The sequence below is a fragment of the Electrophorus electricus genome, chromosome 3, assembly GCF_013358815.1.
Source record: "Electrophorus electricus isolate fEleEle1 chromosome 3, fEleEle1.pri, whole genome shotgun sequence".
Taxonomy (NCBI): Eukaryota; Metazoa; Chordata; class Actinopteri; order Gymnotiformes; family Gymnotidae; genus Electrophorus; species Electrophorus electricus.
In genome coordinates, this window is record NC_049537.1 from 24,850,293 (window position 1) to 24,865,726 (window position 15,434).

The 15,434-nt window shown below is 37.7% G+C and overlaps 1 protein-coding gene across 7 annotated transcripts in view; it reads left to right on the forward strand.

Moving 5' to 3' along the window:
- The first annotated feature begins 4,909 nt into the window (after positions 1–4,909).
- Positions 4,910–15,434, forward strand: part of LOC113569818 (MAM domain-containing glycosylphosphatidylinositol anchor protein 2-like) — a 155,418-nt gene continuing 144,893 nt past the window's right edge. For all 7 annotated transcript variants that reach the window (XM_035524822.1, XM_035524823.1, XM_035524824.1 and 4 more), the window contains exon 1: positions 4,910–5,815. In XM_035524822.1, coding sequence (XP_035380715.1) covers positions 5,740–5,815 — 76 coding nt within the window. In that variant the 5' untranslated portion in view covers positions 4,910–5,739. The remainder of the gene's footprint in view (positions 5,816–15,434) is intronic.

The window sequence follows — 15,434 nt, forward strand, 5'->3', positions numbered from 1 at the left end:
TCAATTCTTGGATAAAGTGGATCCAGTCTACAACCTATTAGGCTCAAGGAAATAAATGTTAACATTCCAATTTCTATGGAAAATGGCAGAGAAAAAAGCCCTTTTGGTTCATGGAAACCAGAACAGTGTAAAAATGTAACTACACCTTAAACACTGTGATAAAGCCAGATTCCAATATCTACGTTTTGGTTAGGGGAGAATTGTTCAGCAATATTTGGGTGCAGCTTGCGGCAATGCTCGAAGACCTAACATCAAAGCCTGAATCGTGGTGAGCCTCTCTGTTTTCATAGATCACTGTCCTCAACTTAGCCCAGAGAAGATCAGGATCATAACTACTCCTGTATGCATTGTGTGCAAAGTAACTACAATGGTTTTTATATACAGTAATCAAGTCATTTCACACAACATGCCAACCTGAAGTCTAAGTTCAAAAATATGACTGTGAATCAGTCTGATTGTCGATTTGAATACATTCTACAGACATAGTTTCTTGGTATGTTTTTACATAAAAAAGAACATTCAGAACACAGTTTGCCCTGAGATTGATGATACAAAGAATAAATTGGTATTGTATATTTGCATAAAATCAATTCAAGTGCATGATTGCTAATGTAATTCTACTTTTGAAAACTTAGAAAAATATAGCCAGTCTCCAAAAATAGACACAGCAGTTTAGCAAGAATGAAAAAGTTGCTTGAAAAGACTTCAACTCATTTGAAGCAATAGAAAATAACAATAATATTATTTTAGTGCTCCACATGTAATGTATTGCAACAGAGATTAAGGTAGGGTTTTAGACACTTGAAAATGAATAGTAACTTCTTTAATTTTTGGGAGGACCTAACTAATGATCATTCTTCACATTTATAAGGGTTCTAACCAACATTAGTACAAAGAACAAACTTAATGGAACTGACTGCTACTGAGTTACATACCATACTTTGATCATACTGCATAAAGTAGGAGTCACTTAAAGAGTGAGCCCAAATTATATGCATTACATTACATTTTGATGTGTGTGTAGTTTATATGTAAGAACAGCATTATTTTACCAAAGGCAAAGGTTCTCTGATTAAACAACAGTTTTATAGAAACTTAGTTTTCATGTAAAAATCAAATTATCTGCAGGCAGAGTTACAAGAAGCATCAAAATACTCTACCAATAAACAGAGCTGTATCATATTGATGGAATGTGAAACAATGTCCATAAAAAATGATTAACTTCAATATTTTGATAAATGGTTATATTATTAACTCTAACAATCATCAAAATAAACTGACAAGTCCCTGCATATTGCAAACTAAACTTCCAGAAAAGTGGTGTACTGAAAAATAATTTAATATAGCTCCCAAAGATTTGCCTTATTTCAAGTGTGCTGGAAACATCACAGCCAATTATTATCTGTGATTCTTTATGTAGAACATATTATTCGATGAATCTGTTTCTCAAGAGGTGATACTGACAAAACAATCACCTACAGTTAAATTGCAATACTTACATGAATACAAAACACACATATCCAAAGTTCTGGGTAAAAAGGTAACATTTCCTATGTAGCTGTATGAACCCAGCTTTTTTTCCTCAATTCATGCTTCTGGAGTATTACCTTCAGTGAATTTTGTTATTGCTGCAGGTTTCTGTGTTTGTGTCTCAGTTACACAAGCAGTCATTCATATATAATCATGATAAACATCTGCACTAAAAGAGAGAATGATTGCAACACAGATTGTTTGAACTGATTTTAGCTGTTTTAAATATATGACCATTATATATTTATTGACCATTATATCTTACAAAAATCTCAACATCTGAGGAGGTACAAAAATAAATATCAGGAATGGGTCTGACTGAACTGAAATCAGATGCACTGTAATGTAATTTACATGCTGATACAAAGCCAGTGATCTATTCCCTCATGAGTAAAGCTCATCTTTCCTGCCAACTCTACAATTTATCCTACAGTGACATAAAGGTTTATTCAGATGAATTCTCAGCAGGATCAATTAGATTTAACTTTACTGATTTACCCAAATGATAGCTATTTGTTTCTTAACATGTGCAAATATGTGCCTACCAGTTCTGTCCATGCAACTTTTCCACAAATAACAAATGGCACAGCAGCAACTACATTCTAAATGGCAGCTCTAGGATATGCCTCATTTATCTACAGCAGCCTTTTACTGTGTGGTTTGTGCTAAGGCAGCATGACGAAGACATCTCATTCTGCATGTGGTAAGATGACTGTCCTCATACTCACCTCCATGATAGTATATGATAGACATTTCTTATAAGAGTCACATGAAAAAACAATGGCCATTAATTGTTTTGTAGCTTTACCACAGATCCAGTAAAAATCTCCCAGGAACCTTTACCATGATTAAAATCTATCACCTCATTCCACAGTTCACTGATTCATTTACAGTTTCTTCATGGAACAGATTATAACTTGCTCTAGTCATATTTCCCCAACCGGCTACTTTTCTTTAGCTGTCGCATTTGCAGCCATGGGCCATATCCTTTCATTGTGATATAGTGCTGTGCCTATTTTCACCTCAGTAACGTTAGAATATTTCTAGTGCAGCCCTAGGCATGAATTTAGGATTTGTTAAAGAACCTCTACTGGGAAATGGAAAGATCTGAGTGAACAGACAGACATTTCCAAACTTCACCATGTCTTTATTTTATAACATTCTGAACCTTTTGAATATTGTTAGGGCATGTCTAAGTTATTTCTCCTTGCTATTTTCACCATGTAGCACCTGGTAATTAATAAAAGAATGTAATGCCCTCAAACATATTGATAACTGTTAAGTGTAATGTCCTTGTATGAACACAGCATATTTATTTTAATTCAATTAATTTTTATTTTGCATGACACTTCCTTACTACAGGCTTTGATACAAAGTGGTTTAAGAAATCAGGTTTTAGAACCCCAGATAGATTATTGGCAAGGAACAACTAGTTGTGACAGCATGTTTATTATTATATTATTTTAAGTACTCTTTTAAATTCAAGTGGTCTTATGTGAGAACATCATGTGGTTCACATTGACAAATGACACCAGCAATGTATGAGGATGTGTCTACAAACCAGAATGCTCTAAAGTATCACATATGTTCATTAACATGATGAATGATCATTCCATTTCAGATTTTTTGACACTTCTTTCTGTGCTTGTGTGTGATCAGATATCAGGATACATTCACTTGAGAAGACCTCAACAAAAGCTGACATAATGCAAAAGACTGCCCTCCTGATCTCGAGGATGTATTTGTCCATTGTGCTCATTGCAAATGGTCTGTAATTGTTTGAAAATTTAAAACATTATCCTCCATTTAGCTTTTCCCAGTGCCTTTCCTTCTTGCACTCTCAGAGACATCAAATAAGAAGAAAAAAACCCACATTCCACACAACAGTTGGTCTGAGGAGGAAAGGTAATTGCAGAAGGTTGGAACTATCAAAGTGCTTTGAGTTTGTGCACTGGGGCTGTGTCATTCCAGTCGTAACAAATCCCTGACGAGAATGAACAAAGAGAAGTTCAGAGTAATCATTCCCCTCAAATGCCACATTTGTGCAGTGATGTTGACAAAAGAAGTAGAGCATCAGGAAGCTTACAGCACACTATCAAAAGTGGGGCAAAATAATATTTAGTAACCTCGGACCCTTGACAACAGGAACCCCTCCATAGAATTAGTTGGGCATATAGGTGCACAAGCCATTGAAAAAATATGAATTTACCAGTATCTCATCAAAATTTTCTTGTGTATATACAGCATATTTTAATATGCAATACCCTTATCCTTCTCCCTTATGCTTATATATAATTTTAAACGTAACTTTTCCTTTTGTATGTTCATAGCTACATCATACAGATCAATTTAATTGCTCAGTTTAACTGTGTTGCAGTGCACAGTTTAAATGAGCAGAACACATGCATGCCAGGTATTTAATGTCTTCGCTGATAGTGAGCACTGCAAGAGGAAACTGAAGGAGATGATAATCTGGGTTAGACAGATGGAGCTTTAACTCTGATCCTCCCTCATGCAGAGCTGCTTCTGTCTATATGGGATGGATCACTGTAAAGAACAAGCAAAGAGCGAATCATCAGCAACAGACAGATGGGATTTTAACTCTCAAACAAGCACACTGGCACATGCATGTTCACACATGCTCACATTTACTAACTGTGCTATGTGTCATGAATACCAGGAGAGAGAGAGATCGAGAGAGAGTGAGAGAAATAAAGGTTTAAAATAATATACAGGATGAAATGGTAGTAAAGAACCCAAAAGCACCCAAAGAACACATATGAAACCGCACAAGCGTCAGTAGGGGGAGTTGTTTTACTGACTAGTTCACAAACTGCTTATTCACTTTTTTCAATATTCTACTGATAATCAGAGAAGACTGAGTTAAATCACAAATAAAACCTAGTTCTAAAACATTAATTTGGTTTATTTGTTCTGAAGGTTGCATAAAGAACATATCCATTGGATTGTTTATGTCTAACTTCTCTTAATCATTCCAACTATTTTGAACTGTCATGAAAAAACTTCGAACTTAGAACATTTAAAATGATTATTGTGGTGTTTCCTACAATCGTTATTCTACATGCACATATTAGTTCCATTCATTACCAATGACAGTCTCTCAGTATTTGAGTTTAGTTAACGGTGATAGGATAAACGCGACGACCCTCTTCACGCTTTGTTATTACAATGTTCGCAGTGTTTGTTGCGAATAAAACACGAGCAACCCTTTTGGGTATTCTGCGCTTCACACAGCTTTCTCTGTGCTGTGTGTAGTCTTCCATACAGATGAGAGCTGGAAGTCACGCACTCCTTGACGTAGCAAGTGAAAGACCGGCTGCGGTGCCGCTCCATTTCCATACCACGTATTGCGCAATGAGACGGATTGTCAATCCTCAGCCAGTGGCCGCTTGTGTTGCAAAGACCTGGATGGTGATACGCAAAGAAGTAAAGACTTAGGTTTTTCCACACGTTCACTCGTTTTGTGATTATGTGGAATCTTTGTGGAATCGTGGCAAAATTAGGTGCATGCTCATTTCTCATGGACAAGCTGTTTCTATCATTCTCCGCGGAAGAAACTCGCTCTCGGGATGTGGCCGTAATATAACAGTAAGGAACAGCATCATCAATCACAGTGGTCCAACTTCACCGCTGCTGTCCATTTCCTACTGGTCAGACATTTGCGAGGAGCAAGCTGCAGGTGGACGCTTCTGAAACGACAGTTCATGGTTTCTTCATGTCGATGGGATTAATCTGTGGCAGATGTTAAAACTGATGAACAACACGTCATTGCATACTGCAATTAAGAGCCAGTGTGTGATTTGCCGTGGTGTCTCTAGAGCTGCCACAAATGTGTCTTGCTCTTAAACATTATTGTGTCAGTTACCAGCGTCCTCATGAACTCAGAAAACTGTCTTTACAGACGTAGTGGGTAGCCGTTATTTCGCCACTATATGGCAAAGCCGTCGTTAATGTGAGGGCGATTTAAGACACATTTGCAACGTCTAGGTGATTTTTTACTTGATTTTACACGCAGCGGAAAGACGCTTTAGTATTTGCGTTCGTTAAATACGTCTCACTGTAATCAGTGCATACATTAATCAGCACCGGACCGCCGTTTAATCTATGCACGCGTGCTCTGCCTTTCACACCTCTACAAACCTAGGAAGGACTTCTTGCCGCTGAACTCGATATGTTGAGAACCACGTAATGATGGATGGAATTATCATTATTTTTGGGCTCATCACGCTAATACTGGACGGCGTATACAGCCAGGGAGTGTATGGTAAGTCAATGGAAGCTACAACGCCAGTCCACATGATCATGACCTTGTGATAAAAAATCTTCTCAATATTCGGACATTGATGTCTTTCCGTAGTTTCTAATGTATCGTAGGAATCGTTTTACTAAATACTTGTGGTTCGATATTTTCAAGACCGAAATCACAGGTCACAGGGCACGCGACAACGGGAAGCTGCCACAATTGATGACATTCCAAATGATCAATAACGTCAACGTATGTTTTATTGGCGGGTGGTTAGCTTATATCATTTTGTCAATGCAGCCCATGAATGAGAGGGTGTTTCCTCATTAACCGTAAGAATCAACCAGTGTTTCATAGCAAAAAAAAAAATTAACATGGAATTCATGGTAATGGTAAGCTTTTCAGAAGGGCTGGGAGTATAGCCTATTCATATTGGCATTCACGATATGCATACTACATCATTTCTTAAGTAGTGGCCCTTCAACGTCTCTTCAACCCCTTCTCTTTAGTCCGCATCACAGAATGCAACTAGTGGCATTCTGGTAGTGTAAATCTACCTTCAGTCAGAGGCTGAGCCTTGCATGGCTATGAATCATAATGTGCAAATGTCACAAGGGAATACATCTGAGTATTGCCTGGCCTGGGTTCTTGTTGCTCTGGGTAGTAGATGAAAAGCATGGTAGGTCTGTTGGTCATGCTTAGATATGGTCGGAGCAAGATCAGCAGAATTTGTCTCCATCGAAATGCAGTGCAGCAAGCACAGTTTGCTTCATTGAAATAGAACAGGTTCTGATGAACCATGAGACAACTAAAATCAAGCAGTTGCACAAATGGATTTTGTCAGTGTGAGTTGTGCTTTGGGTAAATATACATTTTTAACAGAAGGAACCAGGCCCAATATGTACAGTGGACCAATATGGTATTAAATTATTAGTTTTAGTAGCCATGCTTGCAATTATTACAGAGGATGTTTGTGATATTTTGGGTGAACAGTTATTTAGTTTTGACTGATTTGGTCATCATAGGGTGTATGATATACACTGATGATATACACAGTCTGATCAGTGGTACACAATATCAAAAATTAATGGTCAGTATGAAAGTTGAGAATTAATTTTAACCAAGATGTCTAAAGCATCAATGAATCTTAATGTGACTAAGGCATGTGGTCTGCCACTAGAATGTAATTTAACTCCATTATAAATACACTGGCTGCAGACTGTGAGCCCATTATTGATATAGAAATAACTACGGCCTGCTCTTTAGGTGAAATTTGTTGAGTTACTCATTGCTAGTATTTGCATTTCACCTGTCATATTCTATTACAGTACCAGGTGAATTTCAATGATTGTGGCCATCAGTCATGATCAGAAACCACAAAAATATGTTCTATGCTGAAACATACTTTGATTAGATACTAATTACTAGCCACAGAATACTTTAAATACTAATTACGTGCAAAAAGCCATAGAATAGTTACTAGAGAAACATTTGGGATACAGTCCATGGTGAATACTTTTATAAGCTGTCTGATAGTCAGCTTGTAAAAAAAAAAAAAGTCCTATGTATAGAGTAATCATTAGAGCAGCAACAGAATGGAATTCAGAGTTCAATTTTTCAGTTGGTTATTAAAAACTTAAGCAACATAAAACTGATAGCTCTTCAAAAAACAAACAAACAAACAAACAAACAAAAAACTACCCAGTATGTAATTCGTGACAGTTGGCAAATAGTCATCCAATCATTAAATTAAAAGTGTGCCATTGTATAATCTAGGGGCTACATTTTTTTATCATTGTTTTTTTTTTTTTAAGGCTGTAAAAGTATGGGAATGTGTATGGCTGTACATTGGAGCATACTGTGAGAGGTTTCAAAGGGCATATTCCATCCAATCAGCGATGGTGTGTTTAATATTGGCAAGCACATAAAAAAACAAAAACAAATAGGGGCGAGTTTAGGTGACACTGCACCATCCTTACATGCCGCATCTTGAGGAAGCTATCACTGTATATCTTTCTGGCATGGTAACGAATCGAAAATAATAAAAGGTTATCATTTCAGATGAATAATGAGAGGATTTCTATATGCAGACCTTTGGGCCTGGTCTGTACTTTTGAATGTTATGTGAGTTTATATTTAGAGCAAAAGTTGCACCTACTTGTAGAACTCAAAAATTGGGATGGCTGATTATACAAACCAAAGATTCCTGAAAATGTTGGTGATATAGTCACTGAAATTCAAAGTTAGCTAGTGTTTAAGCAACCCAACACCTGTATTGGGTAGCCTGCTAAGAAGAAAATCTGTAATCCCTGTCCAATTTGTACCACACATGCAGCCAATTGTAAAGAACATCACATCACAAATTTTATATAACAAAAATATATTTGGTTTTGTGTGGTAAAACAGTAAGTTAGAATTATTTATTTAGATATAGATATTTTCTGTTATTCATAAATTAACAGTAAGGGAAGGCAGAATTTATGCCCCAAGTAATTTCTTACTACTATTAGCCAACTTTGATTTGAACAAAAATGTAGCACACACAATACAATGTTATGCTGTCTAAGGCATGGGTTAACCGCAAGAAAAACTGAACTAGTCCTACATAGATTGTTGGTCTGCATTGTAAGCAGGGGTTGCTGAACTAGAAAACACATTTGGACATGCATATGCTGGGCCCATGCGGCACATATTGTGTGCTTTGGATGTATTTAGGCAGACTTAATCTGGGCCCCTAAAGTGCATCTAGGGAGCTATAAGTGACAGACATATGACAGAGTGCTGATTAAATCACTGAATTTTAATTACAAGGATGTTCCTCTAAAAATAACAGAAAAATGTGCTTGGCCAATTTTAAATGGATTTTTTAAAAACAACAACAACAACAACAACAACAACAACAACAACAATAATAATAATAATAATAATGATGATTATGATGATGATGATGATAATAATAATAAGTTAAAAGCCATTATGTTCAATTGAATTTTCCCCATTAGAACGGTACAAATCAGATTTCACATTGGATAGTGTATTTTTGGATGTGTTAAAAAAGTAAACATTTGCAACATTACAAATGTATAATTAGACAGTGCAAAATTTGCTCAAATAAAAATGATAGCTATTCTGGGTGTGGTTTCTGAGCATGTATGTGTATATATTTCTGTCATCAGCATGCCTTACACTGGAAAGCATAAACATGTCTGAATTTTCAGTTAGTTGACAACATTCGCACTTTGAATTAAACACCCAAATGGCAATGACAATTGTAAGTTAATGCCAATACATTTATGGGCAAATACAATTGCAGTCTGCATCCTTACCAGATAGGGGCAGTACTAGGGCTGGCCATACTGAGCCAGTTATTTGGTGTAGATGCTCTGACAATGAGCAAAACATCACAGACCACATATGTCTGCCCTGCGATGGGCCTAATGTGGCCACTATTACGTATCTTTCCACAGAGAATCTTCAGTTCCAGTCCTGGATTGCTGATCTGGAAATTAAATACTAGGGCTACACTTTCTATTATGTGACAGAATGACAAATTTTTAAATTCTCAGACACATTTAAAAAAATGGAGCTAATTATGGTTGCTGCCGAGTGTATGTGAAAGTCTGTTCACTAATGGTTTGTCACTGTGAACCTTTTTCTTATTGAATAGAGAACCTTTAGACCTTTTCCCATCTGATTCTCATTCTTTTTTCATAGCCATGGGCATAACTTTTGAAAATTGTTGGAAACAAGGATGAAGATGAGAGGAAAAAAACTTTCATGAGCCCTCAAATATACCCAAACCAGGGCATTGTATGCATTTTGCCTGAGAGTTATATAGCTAGATAGCTAATTATCAACTTCAAATTCTACGAGTTCTGCGGTCTTGTGTAAAAGCTACTTAGCCCTGGCTACTTTGATAACCATCGATTGAACTGACGCTCGTATATCCGTATCTATATTATTGATCCTTCACCATCGATCTGCCCACTGCAGCAGAACTGTTCTTTGATGCACTTTACTGCCACCAGAGCGTCACATGTCAATTGAATGTAATGACTGAAGACATGGTCTGCATGGTTTTAGTAATGTTTTCAGAAAGTGTGCAGTGAGCTATTATATGAACGATCTTAACAGGGTAACTTTCAAAAAGTATTGAGGGCAAAATCAAGAATTTAGAAGTCAGGAAATGTTCCCACTGTAATTACACCTATGATCCTAGCTCAGATAAAGACTACAGCACTTGTTATCCCAGTTATGCCATGCTCTTGTGTGGGGCTTTTTAAATTGGATCGTTTGATAGAACTCTTGGCGCTCTGGAAAATGCAAACACGGATATTTTTATTTCCACACGAAGAAAACACTCTATTGTGGTGAACCATTGGTGGTGTTTGGGGATATCCATGAAAAGCAGCTAAGTTTATGTTCTTTTGCAATAAAGCGGTGTCAGAGAGAGAGAGAGAGAGAGAGAGAGAGAGAGAGAGAGAGAGAGAGAGAGAGAGATGGCATGGAGCTTGTTTTTATCAACATTGCATATTTCCTGTGCCTGAAATATTAATCCCACATGGGTATTTTTGTGTAAGGTATACAGAAAAGTAATTGACCATTTTAACAAATTTAAAACAAAATGTTATTTGGATCATGAGATGTTTATTAGATTGACATGAAACACTGCGTATATTCTGTGGATAAATTAATTGCTTTTGCAGTCACATAGAAGTCCATAGAATGAAGCTTACTTTGGGATGCATTTAAGACTATATCTAAGATGAGCCACTGCTAATGCATTTTGTATTCCATAACATTATTTGAAGAGCTGGATCTTACAGTTCTCATGAGCTGCAAAGAAGAAAGTGCTGTCACTTTTTAACAATCCTCTTTTGCCTCCACTGGTTACTGTTGAAGTCAAACTAACTTCTCAGGCATCTTTTCATGAGTTGCTTCAGATACTTGACTTCTGAGCTATGCAAATTTATTTGAGTGGTGAAACGAAAGTGGCCTTTGTTGCATTTGAGCACCTTCTCCAGAGTCCTTCATCAATTCCCTCAGACCAAGACCTTCACAGTTCCTACAGTAATGATAAAGAGAGCGAATAAAATTGTTTTGCCTGTTTGAACATTACAGAGTGGTCTACTGGAGCAAGCAGAGCCATTATAAAGACTGATTACGGTCTTTAGCTCCTGAATTGGTTCAACAGCTTTATCCTGACTGTGTAGATTTTTTTAGCTTTGAGGATTTGTAGGAAATTAAAAAGCTACTAAGGAGTGAACATGAGGTTTATGTGTTCTAACGCTCACTAGTTCTGTGATGAAAGTTTTTGTCTGAAATCCTTTATACATTTTTTTTAGTTGCAACTTAAAGGATGGACGTGGCTTCTTGGTAGATGAAAGTATATGTTGCCCTAGTGTATTTTAGGTGCACACCACACTGGTTTGGATCAGTTGATATCGCTACTACTGAGATCAATAAACAATCAGAATAGTCTTCAGGAATATCTGTATACCTTTTTAAAACCATCATTTTGTTGTGGAACCGATAAAATCTGGTGAAATCCAAACTCATCTCTTTAATGTCTAAATAAACATGTGATATAGCCCATGATATTTCAGACATTTTTTGGCCTAAAAGTCATTTGTGTGCAGTGAGTTCTCATAGCTATCATCTATACTTGGCACATAATACATAATCGTTAAGTTGATTTTTGTAATTTCTTTATTTCTGAGTTTTTCCCCCATACTGTTATTGTTATATATTACTCCAATGCCACAGTGGCCGATGTGCTAACATCCCCAAGGCCAAGTGTTTGCCTTCTCAAAAAGGCTGTAAAGCACACTGTGACATGTAGATGGCCTCCCATTGATTAAGGCACCGTGCTGATGACATGGGTGGGTTGAGTGTTTGGCATGAGGTTTGTTGGCAGTCTCGCGTGAACCTTCCCCCTGTGTCACTCGAGCCCACACATCCATTCTGAGTGCAGCTCCTGTGTGAAGTGATGTCTGTTGTCATGGTGACAACATCCACAGTGCACTTGTCACATCCCCAACTTCCCTGCTTCCTTTTCTATGCATGCCAGGGAATCAATCGCCGAAAAGAATGCGAAGTGATTGCAGCCCAAGAGTCCTCACTGCCTCGCACAAGCAGAGCACAAGAGAGAAAGAGAGAGAAAAAATAATCTCCTAGGCAACTCAAAGGGGCTACTTATCTCTGTAGCAAGTAGTGTTTAAGTAGCTCTGACAAGCAAGGAACAGGGCTGAGGTAAGCATGTTGACAGTGATGCTTTCAGTAGTCTTAATGCTTCAAAAGTCAATGATAAACAGTTCATGCAGCAGGCAGCCTCAAACACATTTTTCTTTTTCCCCCTCTCTTATTTATCTTCCACATTTCCTTTCTTCTTCTCTGCTCAGGGAGTCACACAGCAGTGAACATAACTCTGCTGTTTCCTTTTCACACTGTGCAGCCAGTGTTTCATCTGGCTGTATGTAGGCCAGGTGAGATGATGAGACACAAATTAATGGGTTTCCCAGATATGTTTCACCATCCATGCACTGGCATATCAAATTATTGTAAGCAGGTTTGTCAAAGGGATGCAAGAGACTCCATTCGTGAACATGTGACAATGTGATTATGTGATCAAACTCCTAGATATTTGCAAAGGTCTTTAAGGTTATCAAATAATGTCCAAACATGGTGTATTTGTAGTCAGAAGGTAAATACAAAAGTCAAATTTAGCAATGGACAAGTTTATAGATTACATTTGTTTTGAGGAGCATCACTGATTGACATGCACTCATACCGTGCAAAGAGAAGGATTTTATAAAATTCAACAATTATATTTAAAGATTACATTCAAAATTATAGGTAGATGAAGTACTGGATAGGAGCAATGAGCTTTCTCCCCAAGTAATAGTAAGTCAGTAAAATGTGCTTATAAAGTTTGTTAAAAACAACATAAGTTGCACCAAAGTACTTTACACATATGAGTAAACATTAAGATAAGGTAAAAAGTTAAAATGAAAGAACATTTAAAGAACATTATTCAAAAATACACCACAAAGTGTTACGACCTCATCCATACCTCGACCTCCAGACCATAACTGGAAGCGTGAGAAACATGGTTAGACAATTGTGTAGTGGAAGCGATGACACACTTCAATAATACAAAGATTTTCAGTGATAGCCAGTGTATTGTACAAATATATACAATATATACAAGAGACAATGTGACACTGGACTGTAAACATCAGGAGTGACCCATGCCAAAATAATAAACCAACCCACACTAGAAACAAGACACTAACTTAATCTACACACTTAACCAAAATAAAATGCACACACAACTATGCTTAGTCCCAAGGTGAAAAACATAGGACAAAGCCACACTCCAAACAAAATGGCAGTCATTCCCTACTTACCAGTGAATGCACAACATTGGAACAAAGTGAAATATGTACAAATATACAACAGCAGACTAAACTATAAGGGCAAGGTCAAAATGGGAAGCACAGACATACACAAGTTAAATTATCATAGTACAAATACAAACACAAGTCTCCAAACAGACACAGTTCTTAGTGCTCTCCTCCAAAGCCTTTCTTCACTGGTCTTCTTTCTTCTACCTTTTATTCTCTCTTGTGGCAGGCAGAGTCTTTTCTCATTATTGGTCTGCAAACATGAAACTAAGCAGCAGAATTCTGAAGTGGACCTCCTGGAAGCAGATCTGGAATGGAACACAACCACACTCCACACACATACACACAGACAACAAACAGACACAGAACATATCTGTGGCTTGAGAACCCCCACCACATAACTTCAACTATTTTTAAGAGAAATGTTATAAATACATTTTAAATATATATATTTAAGATGAAGAATCAATTACTTTGGAGTCCTCAAGTTAAGGCTCCCACATGGAGATGTCCTTGTTTAAAATAGATTTACTATAGAATCTCTGAAACATCCAGGCCTCTAGTTGTTAGTACAATGGCTGCTTCATAATCTGAAGAAGAATTATTAGGGAAAAATTACTTATTTCTCCGTTAAATTTTGACTTAAAGGACAGTAAGGAGGGAGTACATCTGATCTCAATAGGTAGACTGTTCCAAAGCCTTGGGACTGGCTAAAAGAAATTAAATACTAAAATAGATTTAGTACAGAATCTCTGAAACATCCAGGCCACTAGGTGTCAGTACAATGTCTGTTTCATAATGTGAAGAAGAATTATAGTGGGGAAAATACTTATTTCTCCATTAAGTTTTGATTTAAAGGACAATAAGGAGGGAGCACATCGGTTCTCAATAGGTAGACTGCTCCAAAGCTTTGGGACTGTCACTGAGAGAGTGTGGTCACTGTTTAGCTTTTTCTTTGAACACGTGGCCTTCAGCAGAAGCTAATTTCATGAAATTTCAAGGCTCTTGATGGTATAACTGAAGTATGTTGACTATATCAACAGGAGTCAGCCCATTTAGTTTTTTAAAACCCACAAAAAAGTTTGAACTGGATTCTGAATTGGATTGGAGGGATGCTAGGATTAGTGTAATATGATTTTGCTTCAGCATTTTGGACTGCAGCCTGTAGCCATGCTAATGAAAATTGGCTAACCCCAAGAAGCTATGAGTTACAGTATTCCAAATGAGATGAGACAAATGCATGAATCACCTTTTCCAGGTCATTGGCCGACAAGAATATTTAATCATGCAAATATCACAGAGGTGGAAAAAGCTGCTTTTGGTCACAGTACAGATATGCTTATCAAACTTTAGTTCCGCTTCAAAGATCACTCCTAGGTTTCTTAGCTGTGGTTTGACATAAGATGCAAGGTGACCCAACAGAATAGAAAATTTAAACAATAAAAAAAAAAATAATAATTTATACATTATGGAAAACAGTGGTGCATAAAGGCAAGCCTACCTCCCTCAAACCAGCAACATAACATCTTCCTCTCAACTAGGGTGCAAACGTTATCCTCCCCTCCTCCTTGGTGTATACATTATCCTTCCCTCACCCAGTGTACATGTGTTATCCTCCCCTCATCCAGGGTGCATACATTATTGTTCCCTTACCCAGGGTACATACATTATCCTCCCCTCATCCAGGATGCATATATTATCCTCCCCTCACCCAGGTGCATCCATTATCCTTCCTTTATCCAGGGTGCATACCTTAAGCTCCCCTCAACCAAGGTGCATACATTATCCTCCCCTCTTCCAGGGTGCATATGTTAACCTCCCCTCACCCAGGGTGCATAGGTTATCGTCCCCTCACCCATATGCATATGTTATTGTCCCATCAGCCAGGTACATACATTATCCTCCCCTCAACCAGGGTGCATATGTTATCATTCCCTCACCAACATGCATACTTATTCTCCCCTCACCCAGGTGCATACATTATCCTCCCCTCTTCCATATGTTAACCTCCCCTCACCCAGGGTGCATACGTTATCGTCCCCTCACCCACATGCATATGTTATTGTCCCCTCACCCAGGTACATAGATTATCCTCCCCTCAACCAGGGTGCATGCATTATCCTCTCCTCATCCAGGGTGCATACGTTATCTTCCCCTCACCCAGGTGCATACATTATCCTCGCCTTACCCAGGATGCATACCTTAACCCTCCCTCACCCAAGGTGCAAACGTCA